Source organism: Haliaeetus albicilla, chromosome 10, assembly GCF_947461875.1.
Source record: "Haliaeetus albicilla chromosome 10, bHalAlb1.1, whole genome shotgun sequence".
In the NCBI taxonomy this organism is placed as follows: Eukaryota; Metazoa; Chordata; class Aves; order Accipitriformes; family Accipitridae; genus Haliaeetus; species Haliaeetus albicilla.
The window spans coordinates 26,613,113-26,629,418 of NC_091492.1; the positions used below are offsets into that span (position 1 = coordinate 26,613,113).

A 16,306-nucleotide genomic window follows, 5' to 3' on the forward strand; every position below is an offset into this window, starting at 1 on the left:
GAGCGGCGCCCCGGCCCCCAGCGCCGCCGCTACCGCCCCGTAGCGGCCCGGCGGGGAGCTAGCAGGGCTGCCGGGGAGGTGGCTTAAAGGGGCAGGGAGGGGGCGGCGGCGAGAGAGGGGCAAGGCGGGGGCAGCTGCCCGCAGCGCTGCCTGTCCCGCTGCCTGCAGCACCGGCGTCCTCAGGCACCTTACAAGAGCCCCTCGGTAGCCGGGTTAGGCCTGCATCCCCCTCGTTAGCCAGATTCCCCCCCCCCAATTAGCTGGATCCCTGTTGCACCCCTCTTATTAGCTGGCTGCAGCCTGGGTCCCCTCGGTTAGCTGGATCCACCCTGCACCCACCCCCTTACCCAGGTTCACCGTGTGCACTCCCTCCCTTTGCTAAAGCCGCTCTGACGGGCCCAATTTTGTCCCCCAGTGAGGGCTGGACACCCCCCCCCCCGCCCCCTGGGCTCGTTGTGGGGAACGAGCCTCCTGCTGCCATGCCGTGGCCTTTTTGCCAGGACTGATCCAGACCCGGGAGCTGGGTGCCAAGGGCAGTGCTTGGCCAGCCGAGGAGTAGAGTTTGGGGGTGTCCGGCCGATCCCAGCACTCCCCCCTGGCCAGGATTTCCTTCACCTTGCGCCTCTCGGGCAGCCGGACCCCACCGCACCCCAATCTGGGTGCTGGGGCAGCACCCTTGGGTGTCCCTGAGGAACAGGCCACCTGCAGCAGGATGCATGGCGTCCTTGGGCCAGGGACTACATGTCCCAGCATGCTCTGGGTTGAGCATGGCCCCGCTGACGGAGAAGGCCTGCTCCATCCTTCCCCGCCATCGCAGGGCGAAGAGCGGGGGGACCGCGGCCATGCTGCGCCCCAAAGCCCTGACGCAGGTGCTGAGCCAGGCCAACACCGGCGGGGTTCAGAGCACCCTGTGAGTAGGGGTTGGGGGCCGGGGGCGAGGGGCGGCTTCCCCCGGCCTGTGCGCTGGGGACCGCAGGGCCAGCTGGCATGCTTCGGCTCCACCCAGGGTAATACTTCTGCGAGGATGTGCCTTCTTCCCCCTGCCCTGGAAATGCCCCCCCACGGGGGGGGGGGGGTGAGGGGCCCTGCAAGGGGCATGCGTGGTGCTGAGGCCGTGCACAGTGCACAATGCATGGTGCTGGGGCTGTGCACGGTCCGTGGTGCATGGTGCTGGGCTATGCACAGTGCTGGGGCTGTGCACAGTGCCAGGGACATGGACAGTGCTGGGCCTGTGCACTGTGCACAGTGCCATGGACATGGACAGTGCCAGGACCATGCACTGTGCACAGTACATGGTGCACGGTGCTGGGGCCGTGTATGGTGCTGGGCCTATGCATGGTCCATGATGCATGGTGCAGGGCTATGCACAGTGCTGGGCCTGTGTATGGTGCTGGGCCTGTGTATGGTGCTGGGCCTGGGCACAGTACACAGTGCCAGGGACATGGACAGTGCCGGGACCATGTACTGGGCACAGTACACAGTGCTGGGGCTGTGCACAGTGCTGGGCCCATGCACAATGTATAGTGCCAGGGACATGGATGGTGCCAGGACCATGTGCTGTGTGTGGTGCTGGGGCCGTGCACGGTCCATGATGCATGGTGCTGGGCTATGCACAGTGCTGGGGCTGTGCACGATGCACAATGCCAGGGCTGTGTACAGTGCTGGGCCTGTACACGGTGCACAGTGCCAGGGACATGGACGGTGCCAGAACCATGCACTGTGCAGAGTACACAGTGACGGGGCCGTGTATGGTGCTGGGCCCATGCATGGTGCACAGTGCCAGGGACATGGACAGTGCCAGGGCCACGCACCGTGCATGGTGCTTGCCTGCCAGGCTTGTGCCCAGTCTGCAGCAGGTCTTGCTGCTGGACAGACACAGCCACTGCAGACCCACACTGCCCTGCTTGGGACTGGGGCCACCCCAGAGCTTCAAGGCTTTGAAGCTCACCACCCACTGCCAAAATCCCCTGCAAACCTGGGGTGTCCTGGGAGCAGTGCTGGGCGGAGGACTGGGCTGGGAGGGTTTTGCTCTGCCCCCTGGCACTGCGATGGGGTCTGGTGTCCCACTGGGTTCAGAGACACCAGTTCATCCCCCCATCTCGTTTCCAGGCTTCTGAACAACGAAGGGTCCTTGCTTGCCTACTCGGGCTACGGGGACACTGATGCCAGGGTCACTGCGGCCATCGCCAGCAACATCTGGGTGGCCTACGACAAGAATGGGCACCAGGCATTCAATGAGGACAACCTCAAATTCATCCTCATGGACTGCATGGTATGTGGGGCTGGGGGCTGCCCTCCCCTCCCTGGGGACCCAGGCACCACCATGGCTCTGGGGGTTTCCCAGGACCCTGCTGGCGGTCTCTGCCAAGCCAGGTGTGCAACGGGCGCTGTTTCTCCCTGGGCAGGAGGGGCGAGTGGCCATCACGCGGGTAGCAAACCTGCTGCTCTGCATGTACGCGAAGGAGACAGTTGGATTTGGGATGCTGAAGGCCAAGGTAATGCTGGTGGGGAGGGGATCAGGGGGGGTCGCAGGGCTGCATCCCTGCTGTGGGGTGGGAAAGAGCTGTTGAGGAGGATGAGGATGGGAATGGTGGAGGAAGCTGCCATGCCTGGGACGCCTATTTCCTCCTTGCAGAGACTCCTCTGTCCCTTTTGCCAGCCCAGGGGTTGCACCACACCTTTTTAAGGCTCTAAAATGAAATATAAATTAAAATAAGCATGCGGGCGGTGTGCGTGCAAGTTGCAAAATCCACCTTGGCACCACTCACACTGCTTTCTGTTGGCAGGCACAGGCGCTGGTCCAGTACCTGGAGGAGCCACTCACACAGGTGGCCGCATCCTGAACATGGGAGTGGAAGGACTCAGAGGTGCCACTGTGCAAAGGCCTTTTGCTTCGACCCTGTCACCAGCGTGGGTGGGGGGTGAGCGGCCCCATGGACATCCAGGAGCTTGGTCCTGCTTTGGTGTGGCCTTTAAAAATGAGGTGGGGGGAGCAAAAAAAGCAGGGGAGGGGAATAAAAGTGTGTCTGATGCTTGTGTCCTTTTGTGTCTCTTACAAATAAAAGGAGGAGCTGGGGGGGTAACGCTCACCTGGCCGGGCTGGGTGTGCCTGGGGCAGTGTTTTGGGGCTGCCCTTAGCTCTGCGATGGGCTGTTGCCCTGGGGAAAAACAGAGTAGGGGCTTGTGTCAAGGGGCAGTGGGTACAACAGAGCAGAGGCGGCCGGGGCTCCTTCCCTTCCCCAGTTTCCCCGGCTTTCACACGATGGCAGCAGAGGCGAGGAAACGCGTTCGCAGCCGGTTGGAACCGGGCTGAGCTGGGGGCTTTGCTTCTGGCCTGGTTGCCCACCACGCTACCCCTGCCTGCTGTCCCAGCCTGCCCTGCGCTGCAGCCAGGATCGGGCCCCGGCTCCTCCTCCGGCCGCCCCGTGACGAGTCCCAGGGGTGACACTACCTGCCCAACCTGCGCTGCGACACCCAGTCCCACCCCTTGAGTCAACCAGCCCGTTCTGCACCACCAACCTGGCCGGCCTTGGCGGCTCTCCCCCGAACCCTACTCGCTCCCCTGGACCCCGCTCACTCCCCGCCAGAGAGGAAACTTTGTCCCCTCCATCTCCTCCCTCGGCGCCTTTCGGAGCCCGGCCCGCCCCACACCGTCTGCTCGAGGCTTTGCAGCGGGAAGGAGGAAACCAAGCAGCGGCAGCCCTGGCGAGGGCGGGTGGCAGTCAGGACGACATGGGCAACACCGAGGAGGATTATAATTTTGTCTTCAAGGGTGAGTTCTGGGCTTGATGCGAACCCCCCTCCCCAAAAGGGATGGAGCAGGATGCCAGGGGCTGCAGGGAGGGAGTTGAGGTGCCTTCCCCCCAGGGGCTGCTGTGTCCCAAACTGGGATGTTGCTGACCATCCATGCAGCTTTGATGTGCGCCAGGAGCTGCGAAGGGTCGGGATCGGGGAGCAGGCACTGGCCCCACCTGATGGCAGCGAGGTCAGGGCTGGTGAATGATGCTGGGGTCCGCAGAGGCACGGGAAGACCCATGCCCACCCGAAGGCTGCAGTGTGGGACACTGGGCAAATTGCTGGCATGTGGTGGGGACTGAGATGGCTGGGGCTGAGCTTGCGAGATGTAAATGCTGTGCGAGCTCATTAACCCCTGAAAGCAGCGGACATTTAAAAGTCCTGCTGCTGCGGTGACCTGGGTGGTGGCACATGCAGAGGACACAGGGGTCAAACTTGAGCTGAAGAAGCAGGGCCACAGCCTCATGGCCCCCCCAGCTTGGGTTCCACAGGCACGGGGTCCCGGCGTCCTGCGTCTCTGCCGGGCACTACCAGCCGGACCCCATTGGACCTCAGTGCTCCGCACCTTGGGCAAGCAGAGATGGACAGGCTCTGGTGTGCCGTCAGCCCTGGGTGCCCACCACAGGCAGGGTGACACAGGGCTTGCCAGTGTCCTTGCCCTGCTCCTGCTGCCCAGAGCCTGGTGGCGATGACCTCCCCAAACATTGCTGGGCCCTCGCCGGCAGACGGGGAGCATGGCTGGGCTCAGCCGAGGTGGCACAGCCATGCTCGAGGGGTCAGAGCTCATGACGCAGGGACAGGACCCCTGTTTGCTGAAGGAGTGACTGCAGCGGGGGTTATACCTACCTGCCTGCCCGGCCTCTGTGCCCAGGTCTGGGGCCATCAGGCAATGAGGGATGCCCGTGCACCCTGTGCCAGCAGCTGGGGTGGGCTGGCTGCCCCACTACCAAGGCAACGAGCTGCTGGCTGGTCTGGCTCAGGTCAGAAAGGGTTATTTGAATTACCGTGAAGTGTCTTGGAGCAGCCCTCTCCCCTCCTCGACAGCTGCGATGGGCTTTCTCCCTTCCCTCCACAGTCGTCCTGATCGGGGAGTCCGGGGTAGGCAAAACCAACCTGCTCTCCCGCTTCACCCGCAATGAGTTCAACCACGACAGCCGCACCACCATCGGCGTGGAGTTCTCCACCCGCACCATCCTGGTGGGAGACGCCGTGGTGAAAGCTCAGATCTGGGACACGGCTGGGCTGGAGCGGTACCGTGCCATCACCTCTGCGTAAGGATGGGATGCCCAAAATCAGTGTTCCCCCCTGGTACCTGGGCAGTGATGCCCTTGTAGTTGAATCCCACAGGTGAGGATGCTGTGGGAGATGTCCAGAGCCTGGAGTAATGGTGGCATTCTCCCGTAGGTATTACCGGGGGGCAGTGGGTGCCCTGGTCGTCTTTGACATCACCAAGCACCAGACGTACAATGTGGTGGACCGCTGGCTGAAGGAGCTCTACGACCATGCTGAGGCCAGCATCGTCGTCATGCTGGTGGGGAACAAGACCGACCTCACGCAGGCTCGGGAGGTGCCCATGGAGGAGGCAAAAATGTTTGCAGGTACAGGCTGGCACCCTGCCACAGGCCTGGGGGCTTGGGAACCTCCCTGACAGCAGGGACCTGCACCAATGCGGGCACCCAGATGTCTCTAAAGGGCCTTGGAAATGGAGCCGTGCCCTTGCCGGGGTCTGCATCGTCTCAGTCCTCTCATTGCAGACAACAATGGGCTGCTGTTTGTTGAGACCTCGGCGCTGGACTCCACCAATGTTGAGCAGGCATTCGAGACCATCCTGAAGGGTACTTGCACTGGTGCTGTGATGCAGCGGGGTCCTGGGGACCGGAGCATCGAGGGGTCCCTTATTGGGGACGCAGGGCTGGGCAGAGGATGTACAGTGCGTCTCTCCTCTGCCCTGCTCCACGTGAGCTCTTTGGGGCTGGTTTCGGTGTCGTCTTTCTGGCTGGTTTGGTTTCCGGCCTTTCGTGCTGGGTGTTTCGCTCTCCGCACCCCATGGCTTTGTTCTCATGGCCCCCGGGCATCCCCAAAGCCCGGGGGACTTCCGCCCCTGTAATCCCTGGTCCCCTTTCCTGTTGTCCTGGGCTCCTGACTCAATGTCTCCAGAACCCTGCTGAACTAGCCATGGGGATCTGGGGGGATGGGGATGGAGAGCGGTGATGCTCAGCCAGGAGCACCTCTCCAGGAATGGCAGCCAGCAGCATCAGGGCAGGAGTGCAGCCAGGTGTGCCGTGCTGTGCCGTGCCATGCCATGCTGTGCCGTGCTGTGCCATGCCGTGCTGTATAGTGCCGAGCCAGCCTGGCCCGGGGAGCTGCCAGCCCTGGCACAGGGTGAAGCACTAATCCCAGGTTGGGCAAGAGGAAATTGCCTAAGCGCAGGGTGTTCCCCAGGCACTGCAGGGATGCAATTTGGGGGAGCTGCTCCTTTGTCACCCCTCAACTCGTCCTCTCTGCTGCATAAAGGGGAAGGAGAGTCACCGATGTGCCAAGCAGTGGGCCAGAGGGCAAGCAACAGGGGCTGCAGGCTCGAAGCTGTCCCTGCTTCCCCGGGGGGGCCCTTGGCTGACACACAGACACCCCCCCCCCGCACCTCTTGTTTTGCAGAGATCTTCCACAAAGTGCAGAAGCAGAAGCAGAGGAGCAGCCAAAGCAACACGGTGTCACTTGCCAGTGAGACCCTGGCGAGCGCAGCCCCGGTGCAGACGGAGAAGCGCCCATGCTGTGTGGCCCTCTGAGCTGGCCGGGCACCCCAGGAAGCCCCTGGGGACCCCCACAGCCCCAGGACACGCCAGTGGCATAGCACTGGGTCTGCCTCCATGCAGACTCATCTGGCCACTGGCACTGGCTGGTGTCACCCAGCCTGCTGTGCCACCCCTGTCCTGGTGCAGTGGGGACCAGCAGCCTGGACAGTGGCCATATTCTGCCATAAACAATGAGAAGCACCAGTGCCAGGAGCTCTTCTCTGTCTGCTTCATTTTTGCCGGGCCTCAATTAGCATCACCACCGTCATGCACGGACCTCCCAGCCCCTCTGGACCCGTGGTGCAGAGGACTGAGATACCCCCAAAGCACCGCTGGGGAAGGAGCCAGGAGGTTCTGGCCAGGATCGTGGCAGTGACGGGAGCCTCTCCGATTGCGTCTGGCCCTGGGGTTGCTCCCGTGGGGCCACCCTGTGCCACGCACTGGGGACATGGCTGTCCCTACAGGTCTCCATCCCCACCGGGGACTGCTCTGGAGTCATCCCAAGCCCTAAGGAGCAAAGTGGCAGTGCTCAGCCCTTGGCACACCTCTGTCCCCATCCCAGACACCGGACAAGCGTGATGGCAGCACCTAGCGAAGGTCCGTCCTGTCTGCACAGCGGGATGGGACTCAGTGCAGAGCCCAGTGCCAAGAGCCTGGGAGCAGCTCTGTGTCCAGCGCAACAGTGACGCAATCATTAAAGGACTTGCAAAATGCAGGTTTGCTGAGTTGGAATTCCCGTGTGTTTGTAGTCCCATACCCGGGTCCCCACCTCCATGACATGCCAAAGATCGTGGCCACCCAAGCAGCCCAGCCCGATGCCATGATCCCCCCGCGCTCCCTCCCCGCACAGCTTTTCCCTGTCCACATCCCCACACCCTCGATGGCTTATAGGGAATGACTGGCAGTTTATCAGTCCAAACCATGACTTGGCCTCTGCCAGTTACCCCAAACCCCTCGGAAATGGGAGAACCGCTGCTGGATTCTCCATATCTTCCTCTAGTTCTGGACACTCTCTTTCCCTTTGCACCATGCAAGAAGACATGTCGGCCCAGCTCCCATTTTTGCGCCCATGGTTCTGTGCGGAGAGCGTGGCCGCGCCTGTCCCCGTCAGTGGCACACATGCACGCGGTGGTGGCCTTTCTCTGCTGCCATGCAGCGCTTTGTGTGAGGACACCCCGATGCAATGCACCCCAATGCACCCCACAGCCCGCGGGGAGGGGAGCAGAGCCCTCGCCCATGGGAGGAGCCTCATACCTGCCCCCCCCCCTTACCTGGCCCGGGTGAGCACACCTGGGCGGTGACGGACAGCCCCGACCGCCAATGGGTACGGAGGAGGAAGGGCTATGGCCACCAATGGGTGCGCAGGGGACAGCCCCTGCCAGGGCTGGGTAAGGCCCGGAAATCCCAGTTGGCCCAGCGGGAGTGGGGCTGTGGAGCTGGGCGATATGCGGGGCAAGGACGATGAGTACGACTACCTCTTCAAAGGTGGGTCTCCTGCCCTGCCTGTGCTGCTCTGGCCATGCCTGCGATGAGCTGTGCTCGGTCTCAGCCTGCTGCAGGCGGTGCTATCTCCATGCAGCACTCTTGGGACGGAGCTGGAAGCTGGGGCTTTGGTTTATACTGGGTTATAACACAGCTCCCAGTGCTGGGGACCTGGGGGGGCTTGTTGGGGTGCTCCCCTGTGCTGGGCAGAGGGGTGGTGGGTATCAGTGATGCTGGGGCCTCAGAGTGGAAATTTGGCTGTGGTCCGAGCGTTTGCATAGAGCTGGCCTGTGGCTTCTGGGTGCAGGTGGCTGTTTGTGGCTCTAGTGCTAATTAAAGCAGCTTGTTACTGCTGTGGGAGGAGTCTAGAGCCCTCACCTGGGTGCAGCATCTAGGGGAGGGGTGGCTGTGCCTGTGGCAGGCAGGGTGCTGGTCCCTGGGGGCAGGCCGAGGAGGCAGGGGCAGTGGGGAAAGGTGGTCTGTGTGGCTCTGTGGGTGCCGTGCCGGCCCCTGAGCCCCTCTGAGCAGGTTTGGGTGCTCTCCTCTGCGTGGCTGGGGTGGGAGCAGCAGTTCTGGGGGCTGAGCGAGCAATCCCAAGAGGAAAAGCTGTGCCGCTTGCCCAGCTGCAGTTAAGGGAAAGGATCCAGGGCTCTGGGGTTGTCCTTCCCGGTGCTGGTCATGGTGTGACTCCTCCAGTGTGCAAGGTGGGGTGGGGCTGGGCCCTTGGAGGTGCAGTGTTGGTTTTCCTGGCTATAGGAGCCCAGCAGCCCCGTGGAGCATCCTCATCCGAGCTGCCATCCTCTCTGCATGCCAGGTTTCCCTGCCCTTAGCAGCTCTCCCCTTGCACCTACCGCCTTGCTGTGGCTGGAACGGGTGCTGGGGAAAGCGAGGGGACAACAGCTTGGCAACGTTGCAACCTCCCCAGCAATAAAAGCCAGGCAGTGAGATCACCCGGCAGCTGGCCATGAGTCAGCCTCCCCACGCAGCCCTGCTCGAAAGACCCCGAGTAATTCCAGCCACCAACATGACAGTAGCCCTTGGCTCCTCACACACCTCCCCTGGCCCCTGCCCAGGAAAATCGTCCTCTCTGGAGTTATTCTGGGACCCAGCAAGGGGGAAACTCTGATGCAGCTGGAGCTGGGTCATGACTCGGAGCGAGGCGCCTGGGCAGAAGCTCCTCCAGCTGGTACGGCCTTTCCTTCTTGCCTGGTGTTGCACCAGCAGTGCGGTTCTGAGATGGCCCCAGCGCGTTGTCCTCCTGTGGTGCCCATCCCTTCCCTGTGATCCTAAAGGAGCCAGGGCTGAGAGCAGCTCGGCACTGGGATCTGCATTCCCCTCCTCAGTCTTACGGTGATCTCTGGAGTCCTTAAAAAATAAGAGAACTTAGTTTTGAATGCAAGGTCTGCTCATCCCTCCTGAAGTAGGAGCAAATTCCAAGGGAGACGCAATGTTTAGGGGCACAGAGCTGGGCCAGCGCTCTCTGGGGTTACATGGCTCTGCTGAGACCAGCTTCACCCCCTGAGAAATGGGAGATGGTCACCGCTCGAAGCAGTGTTATCCTGATTTCCCACTGAGGCGGGAGCATCAGCTGCCTTCTCCTGTTGCAAAGCATGACGCAAATTCCAGCTGTGCTCATGGGAAGGCCCTCGATGCTGCTGGAGGGGCTTGGGATAGATGAGAAATGGCCCTGGGCATGGCTGCCCCTTGGACCTTTCCTCAGGGCCCCTGTGCAGAGCTCCAGGCTGTTTCCATCCCCACCTCTGGGGTGGGACGTGATGTGTCAAGGATGTTTCACTGGTGCTCACAGGATGTGTGCTCTCTGCTTTGAACAGCTCATGCTGCCTGTTCAGAGGCAGCAAGGACTGAGTGTGTCAAATGCTTCTGTGCGTGGGATGGATGGACAATGCTGCTCGAGTCCCTCTTGCCCTTCAAGCTAGGGGGATGGGGCTGAGCACATACCCCCTCTGCATCAAGGTGCCCCAGAGGCTGCTGGATCCCTGCCCCATCAAACCCACTCCCTCCATCCCTGGCATGGTGCAAAGCCTGCAGGAGTGCGAGGAACATGCCATGGCCATGGGGGGCTGTGCAAGGTCAGCGTGTGCCCGGCATGGGCTGGCTCTGCTCCTTCCTCCCTCCCCCAGTCTCATTTCCTAAGGCTTTCCCATATCAATACTTTTTTTTGCTGGCTGCAGGGGTGATGCAGCATGGCACGCCTGTGCCTCAGTTTCCCCTGGCTGTACTTAGTGCTGTCTCCTGGCAGCCAGGGCTCTCGCAGGCATCGGCTCTGCTGCCCTCCTGTCTCCAGGCCATGGCTGTGCTTGGGGCCAGAGGCAGCAGGAGCACGGCACTGCTGGAGTAGGGGACACAGCGGTTGAGCTGGGGGAAGTAGCAACTTCCCGTTGATTAAACACCAAGCCCAGATCAAAGTGGTGAGGCTCAGTAAGCGTTAACGAACCTGGCTCATCGCTGGCCTGCATTTTTCTACCGGTTTGTCCAGGGTAGCCCAGATTGTCATGGTCCTCCCAGGCTTCCATGTAGCATGCAGCAGCTTTCACTGCTGCATGGAGGAGCCACCCTTCCCTCTGTCGCTGGACGCCTTGACATGGTGATTGCTAGTGAGGCTCCGGTGCCTTCCAGCTGCCCTCGGTGATCACAGGGAGCTGCTCCACATGCTGTCGGGTTTCACGGAGCAATGCTATTTGCTGGCTGCCCTGCACCAAGGGTTTTGGCAAGGGGATGGCTACCTTGTTGGAGGCTTTGCATCTCAGCCCATGCAAGGGAGCCAAGTCCCAATGAGCTGGAGCTGATGGGGAAGAGGTTATCCAGAACATGGAGCAACATCCTGGGAGGATGGCGGCTGCTGAGCCTTGAAAGAGTGTAGATGTGTCTTGCTGCAAAACCCAGGCAAATCTGCAGCGTGCTTTTCAGCCCTGGTGACAAGTGCAGCGGTGTGGCATACCCGGTGGTCCCTTGCTGGTGTTGCTGGTCCAGCATTCTTCCCAGTGTGGTCACTGGATGGTTGTGATCTCAGCCCTGCTGTTGTCTGATCCTGGTGGGGAGAAGTGTCCCCCAAGCTTGGTCCCCCAAGGGTGGGTGAAGTGAAGCGGGCTGCATTTGAGTGCACCTGGAGAATGAACTGAATCAACAGTGGGGGTATTTAAAAAAAAAAAAAAAAAAATCAAAACCTGTTGAGTCATAAACTCAACAAACTTGACAGGGAAGCCGTATGATAAAGCCTCCCCAGAGCCTGTTGCACCAGGTTTTACAGGAACCAGCCAGATCTGGGACAGGCAGAAAATGCACTTAACTAACCCACACCCAGGGACTTCCCGGCTCATGGGCTGGACCAGTAGCAGTGGAGGAGGATGCTTCCCTTCAGACCATGTCTTTTAAGTCCTCTTGTGTGCCCTCAGGGTTGGAGCTTGGGCTGGAAATAGGAGACCCAGCTCTGCTTGGCCTCTCTGGCCTGGCTCTGGTTTTCTGCCTGTTTTGTGTACATAGGTGCATATGGGGCCTTCCTGTCCCCGGTGCTGGGAAGGAAACGCCTGGCAACTTCCAGGCAATGGCAGGAATTTTCTTGAGGGGCATTTACAGGTAGCTGTGGTGCTGCTGGGATGAGCGGAGGCTGCTGGTCTTGCTCCCCAAGTGCAGCTTCCCAGTTGCAGCTCCCTCATCCGGCAGCTTCTCCCTGGATGAAATGGACGTGGGGTCTGGGCGGGGGGCTGATGGGGAGATCCCCCATCCCTGCCAGGCTGGGCTGTGGGGTTTGCTGGGATGATCGGCATTGCAGGATACAAATGCCTTTGTTGGGCGTCCAGGGGGACTGACACTGTGCTTGTGCCCCCCTAGTTGTGCTCATTGGGGACTCCGGGGTGGGGAAGAGCAACCTGCTCTCACGCTTCACCCGCAATGAGTTCAACCTGGAGAGCAAGAGCACCATTGGGGTGGAGTTTGCTACGAGGAGCATCCAGGTGGACAACAAGACCGTGAAGGCTCAGATCTGGGACACGGCCGGGCAGGAGCGGTACCGGGCCATCACCTCGGCGTAAGTTTCCTTGCTCCCCACCTGTGTCCCTCACCCAGGGCCCTGCTGTGACCCTGTCCCCTCACTGTTCCCCAGGTACTACCGGGGGGCGGTGGGAGCTCTGCTCGTCTACGACATCGCCAAGTACCTGACATATGAGAACGCTGAGCGCTGGCTGAAGGAGCTGCAGGATCACGCTGATGCCAACATTGTCATCATGCTGGTGGGCAACAAGAGCGACCTGCGGCACCTGCGGGCCGTGCCCACCGATGAGGCCAGGAGCTTTGCAGGTATCTCCCCATCCTGCCCTGTCCTGTCCCATTCCAGGGTGGCTGTAGCTCACGGCACCTGCCTGAGCTCACCCTGTCCTTGCAGAGAAGAATGGGCTGTCCTTCCTTGAGACGTCTGCTCTGGACTCTACCAACGTGGAGACGGCTTTCCACAACATCCTCTCGGGTAAGGGGCAACCGGGAAAGTGGGGGACAGATGGAGATGGTTTTGGACATTGTGTCCTCCCAGGACCCGCTGGAGACCCTGACTGTATGTTCTGGGGTGGGTTCCTGCTCCCCTGGATGGGGAGATGTGGGCATTTGCACCCCTTGAGCTGTGTGTTTTGGGAGGGGACTGGTCCCCCACTGAAATATATACTTAAAGATTTTTTTTCCTTCTCTTCTTTCTCTTCTGGCAGAGATCTACCGCATCGTGTCACAGAGGCAGATCACTGGGCAGCCAGAGTCAGAGTTTGGCCCCACCACGACCATCGAGCCCATAAGGGTGCTACCCACGCAGCAGGAGGGCAGGCAGGCGCCCTGCTGCCAGAACATCTGAGCCCCCTGGGGTGCCCCCACCCTGACATGCCCCCTCCCACCATCCAGCACATGGTGGCATCATGTTTCTCACCCTCTACCTCTGCTTGCTGCAGCCCCCCAGAACAAGGCGGGCTGTTGGCTGCTTCTGCGCGGCTGCTCTTGTGTGCACCATCATGCTGCCTGTGTGCTGCTCTCCCTGTGTTTTTATGCAGGACCTACACAAATGGGGGGGGGGGGGGAGCATGAGGATCTCTCCCCGTGGTTTGAGACATGCCATCCCCTTGTGTCCCTGCTTCCTCTAGCCCTGAAGGCACAGTCACTGGGTGACTCGGGGTAGCCCTGAACAAGCCCAAACATCGTGAGTCCCTTGTTCTGCGCCACATTTCTGTGGCACCCCTGGGTGCAGCCTTTTGGGGAGGGTGTGGAGGAGGACACTGGGTGCACCCTTCTCTTGCCTGGTGAAGTGAGCAGGAATGCAGCCAGTTGTACCCAGCCCTGCCCCTTCAACACCAAGGGCTGGGTGTGCCTCTGGGTGCTGCTGGGGCAGCTGTGGGACACCCCAGTGTGGGCTAGGGGGGGTGACCCTCTACTCGTGTGTGGAAGGACCCTGTTTTTCATGCTGTGAGCCCCTTGAGGCGTGCCTGCTGCACAGCCCCAGCAAAGGGAAGAGCTGCATCTCTTCCCCTCCTGCCCCAGCCCAGGGGCACTGGAGCAGGGACCTGGGGGGGGCATGTCCTTAGGGGGAACCCCGAGGAGGGGACAAGGGGGTCCTGGGGCGGGGGGTGAGGGTGGGGATGGGGTGCTGAAGGTGGGCACCTTGTCCCTCCGCATGCCTCCCTATGTGGGTGCCGGTGCCAGGACATGAGGTCCCTTGGCTCTGGGCTGCGAAGAGCTTCCCACATGACTCCAACCTGCTCCCCCTCAAGTCTTTTGCCACTCGTGGCTGGGGGCTGGTGACAGCGTGGCCCGGCCTTGGGAACCCGGCTGCCACTAGATGGAGCGTCTGCTGCACCCACGGGGTGACGGTGGCCCGTTCCCCTGCTTGGGGGACAGCGGGTACATCCCAGCGTGGGCATCGCCCGAGGTGCTGGGACAGACCGGGCTGAGGCCAGTGCTGCTGTCAAGGGGTGATTGGCAGGTGTCAATCAAGAGGCGTGCAGGCGCTGCGGTGGCCTTCCTGGGAGAGCCTGTTCCCATTAACCCCAGTGCTGGGAGCATGTCCCCCACCACACTGGGGGTTTTGGGCGGGGGGGGGGTGTCTCTGTCTCTCCATGGCTGCCCCTGGTCACTCCATCTCACTTGGCTGTGCCGGCAGGATCTGTGCCAGGGTCTTGCCTTGGGGCACAATTTATCGATGAAACTGGAATTTGGGCAAAATCCCCAAATAAAGTTGCTGGTGGAGGCACTTTCTCTCTCTGCCAGGGTCCTTCCTTGAGGCCAGGAACTGTGCTAGCTCTAGCCCCATGCCTCTGCCTGCTTGGGCACGGAGCAGCTGGGCAGCATCCCCAAGCGATGAAGGACGTGAGAGGCGAGGAGGAGGAAGGGCAGGGAGGAAGGTGTGACCATAGCCTGGGCAAGGGGGTGTCCTGCTGGGAGGCTGGAGGGGAGAGCTTGAAATTTGGGCTCAGAGGGGCAAGTTGGATCCTGCTGCTATGGCACAGGGGGAGCGCTGGGGTGCATGAACCAGGCACAGAAATGGCTGCGCTGTGTGGGTGCCAGCCCCATTTGGGTCGAGGCTGCCCCTTTTTTTCCATCTGACAGCGCAGCCACCCCAGCCCTGGCAGCAGCTTAACCTTGGCTCGAGACATGTTGGTGCAGCTTGTCCCAGCACCATGGCGCTGCTCTGTGCCAGAGGCAGCCTCATCCCTGAGCTGGCCAGACCCATCTTTGGCCATATCCTATTTGTGTCTGACCATGTTGGAGGCTGTCCCCAGGTGAGTGACAGTTATTATCCCACCCAGCCGGACTCTGCCCTGTGCCCACACCAGCTGGGAGAGGTATGGCTATACGCAGACCAGCCGGAGAGCTGCCAAGCACCAGCACCTCTCGCACCACCATCTGCCCACACCGAAACATGGTGCCAAGAGGTGATGTCAGCCCCGCCGCTGGGAAAGGTGGGTGCACAGGGGAAGGATGCTGCCCCTGGCTCCGCAAAGGGACAGGGGTTGAGCCAAGCGTCCCTTGGGGCTTGTTGCCGTCAGACGTGCCATTCAGCCAGGTGCTGGCACAGACACATGGGATGATGAGCTCATTTAGGCTCATAGAGACACTTTTCAGGCTCGGCAGCTCAGTTTTGTTCCAGGTTTTCCTGCTTTTATATGATTTTTACTGGAATGAAGTAGTGGGAAGGGTGAAACAAGGCACGGGTTTGCACACAAGGCTCATGGACATGGGACCTTGCTGCCACCAGGAGTGGGAACAGCAGCTGGTGCAGGGGAACCGATAGTCTTGCAAGTGAAACTCCTTTGCTCTAATTAACCCTCAGAGGTGTTGCTAAAGGTGTGAAACTCAGTGGGAGACCCATGAAGGGTGGTAGAAGGAGGTTACAGCCCAAATGGCTCCCGGAGCTCAGCCCGGCCAGGGGCCCTGTTCCCAACCACCACCCCTGGACCCCCTCCTAAAGCGTGAACAGACAGAAACCAAGAGCAGACGCCAAGTTTCTTAAGTAATAATACTTTAATAAAATTAAGTTCTTAATGTAATTTAGCACATTTAATACATTAACCCTTTCCCTTCTTTGTTTTCTACAAGTTGTGCAACATCATTATTTTAATTTTTTATTTTATTTTAATTTTTTTCCTTCTCCCCTTATACTATATGCCTCAAAACTCAGACAACGAGCCTAACTCTACTTCTATGTTCGGTTATATCTCTCTCAGGCCTTTATTTTTGCGTAATGCCGGAGAGATGAAAATACCTGGATGGAACATGTGATCGGTTTCCAATAGTAACAATCCCGACTACAGGTTTCCTATGACGTTAAAAGAAAAGAGGGGAAAAAAAAAAAAGCAAACACAACATAACAGGGAATGGACTTTAAATGGAAGGGCCACACAGTCAGGACAGCCAGGCTAACACCGGGCAACTCTGTGGCTGGCTGGCTGGCTCAGCGCGAGGTTGGTAGTACCGTGGAGTAGGACCATGTGATAGCACCCGGATCCATGGGAAAGCGGATACACACAAACTTGTACAGTGTTTTTGAGCAAGGATGAGAGAAAGCTAACATGGTACTGGTCAAGCAAAAGCCATGAAGGGCTGGTGGAGGGCTGTGCTCCCCTGGAAGCCACTGCCACTGCATGGGTATTGCCAAGATTGGCTGCTGATGGTCCCCGGTGGCTTGGGTTTTTAGCTCACATCTTACATGGGAAATCCCACTGGAGCTGCTTTGCTAGAGTCCCAACGGC

The 16,306-nt window shown here is 60.2% G+C and overlaps 3 protein-coding genes across 5 annotated transcripts; all 3 read left to right on the forward strand.

Annotated features, from left to right (window-relative positions):
* Positions 1-701: 701 nt before the first annotated feature.
* LAMTOR2 (late endosomal/lysosomal adaptor, MAPK and MTOR activator 2) lies at positions 702-3,038 on the forward strand. The gene is made up of 4 exons (XM_069795683.1): positions 702-910; positions 2,110-2,272; positions 2,406-2,495; positions 2,787-3,038. The coding sequence occupies exons 1-4, from the start codon at positions 717-719 to the stop codon at positions 2,841-2,843; spliced, it is 504 nt and encodes a 167-aa protein (XP_069651784.1). The 5' UTR covers positions 702-716; the 3' UTR covers positions 2,844-3,038.
* Positions 3,039-3,280: 242 nt separating this feature from the next.
* On the forward strand, positions 3,281-7,374 carry RAB25 (RAB25, member RAS oncogene family). Of its 3 annotated transcripts, XR_011326730.1 has the most exons (6): positions 3,300-3,772; positions 4,871-5,066; positions 5,200-5,393; positions 5,550-5,630; positions 6,451-6,694; positions 6,735-7,374. XR_011326730.1 is itself a non-coding variant. In XM_069795676.1 (5 exons), the coding sequence occupies exons 1-5, from the start codon at positions 3,733-3,735 to the stop codon at positions 6,579-6,581; spliced, it is 642 nt and encodes a 213-aa protein (XP_069651777.1). In that variant the 5' UTR covers positions 3,301-3,732; the 3' UTR covers positions 6,582-7,371. The 3 variants fall into 3 exon arrangements, 2 of the variants coding, with proteins under 2 accessions (XP_069651776.1, XP_069651777.1); XM_069795676.1 differs by having other exon boundaries at positions 3,301-3,772; positions 6,451-7,371; XM_069795675.1 differs by lacking the exons at positions 6,451-6,694; positions 6,735-7,374 and having other exon boundaries at positions 3,281-3,772; positions 5,550-6,443.
* Positions 7,375-7,927: 553 nt separating this feature from the next.
* Positions 7,928-15,710, forward strand: LOC104314507 (ras-related protein Rab-11A). Its single transcript, XM_069795678.1, has 5 exons — positions 7,928-8,072; positions 11,919-12,114; positions 12,190-12,383; positions 12,469-12,549; positions 12,782-15,710. The coding sequence occupies exons 1-5, from the start codon at positions 7,931-7,933 to the stop codon at positions 12,919-12,921; spliced, it is 753 nt and encodes a 250-aa protein (XP_069651779.1). The 5' UTR covers positions 7,928-7,930; the 3' UTR covers positions 12,922-15,710.
* Positions 15,711-16,306: the final 596 nt, after the last annotated feature.

Bases quoted from the DNA above. Each gene is read 5' to 3' on its own strand.
- LAMTOR2 (XM_069795683.1), top strand. From the start codon at position 717: ATGGCGTCCTTGGGCCAGGGACTACATGTCCCAGCATGCTCTGGGTTG. The intron at 911-2,109 runs GTGAGTAGGGGT...TCTCGTTTCCAG, and splicing joins GGCGGGGTTCAGAGCACCCT to GCTTCTGAACAACGAAGGGT. The intron at 2,273-2,405 runs GTATGTGGGGCT...CTCCCTGGGCAG, and splicing joins TCATCCTCATGGACTGCATG to GAGGGGCGAGTGGCCATCAC.
- RAB25 (XM_069795675.1), top strand. From the start codon at position 3,733: ATGGGCAACACCGAGGAGGATTATAATTTTGTCTTCAAGG. The intron at 3,773-4,870 runs GTGAGTTCTGGG...TTCCCTCCACAG, and splicing joins TTATAATTTTGTCTTCAAGG to TCGTCCTGATCGGGGAGTCC. The intron at 5,394-5,549 runs GTACAGGCTGGC...CTCTCATTGCAG, and splicing joins GGAGGCAAAAATGTTTGCAG to ACAACAATGGGCTGCTGTTT.
- LOC104314507 (XM_069795678.1), top strand. From the start codon at position 7,931: ATGGCCACCAATGGGTGCGCAGGGGACAGCCCCTGCCAGGGCTGGGTA. The intron at 8,073-11,918 runs GTGGGTCTCCTG...GTGCCCCCCTAG, and splicing joins GTACGACTACCTCTTCAAAG to TTGTGCTCATTGGGGACTCC. The intron at 12,384-12,468 runs GTATCTCCCCAT...CTGTCCTTGCAG, and splicing joins TGAGGCCAGGAGCTTTGCAG to AGAAGAATGGGCTGTCCTTC.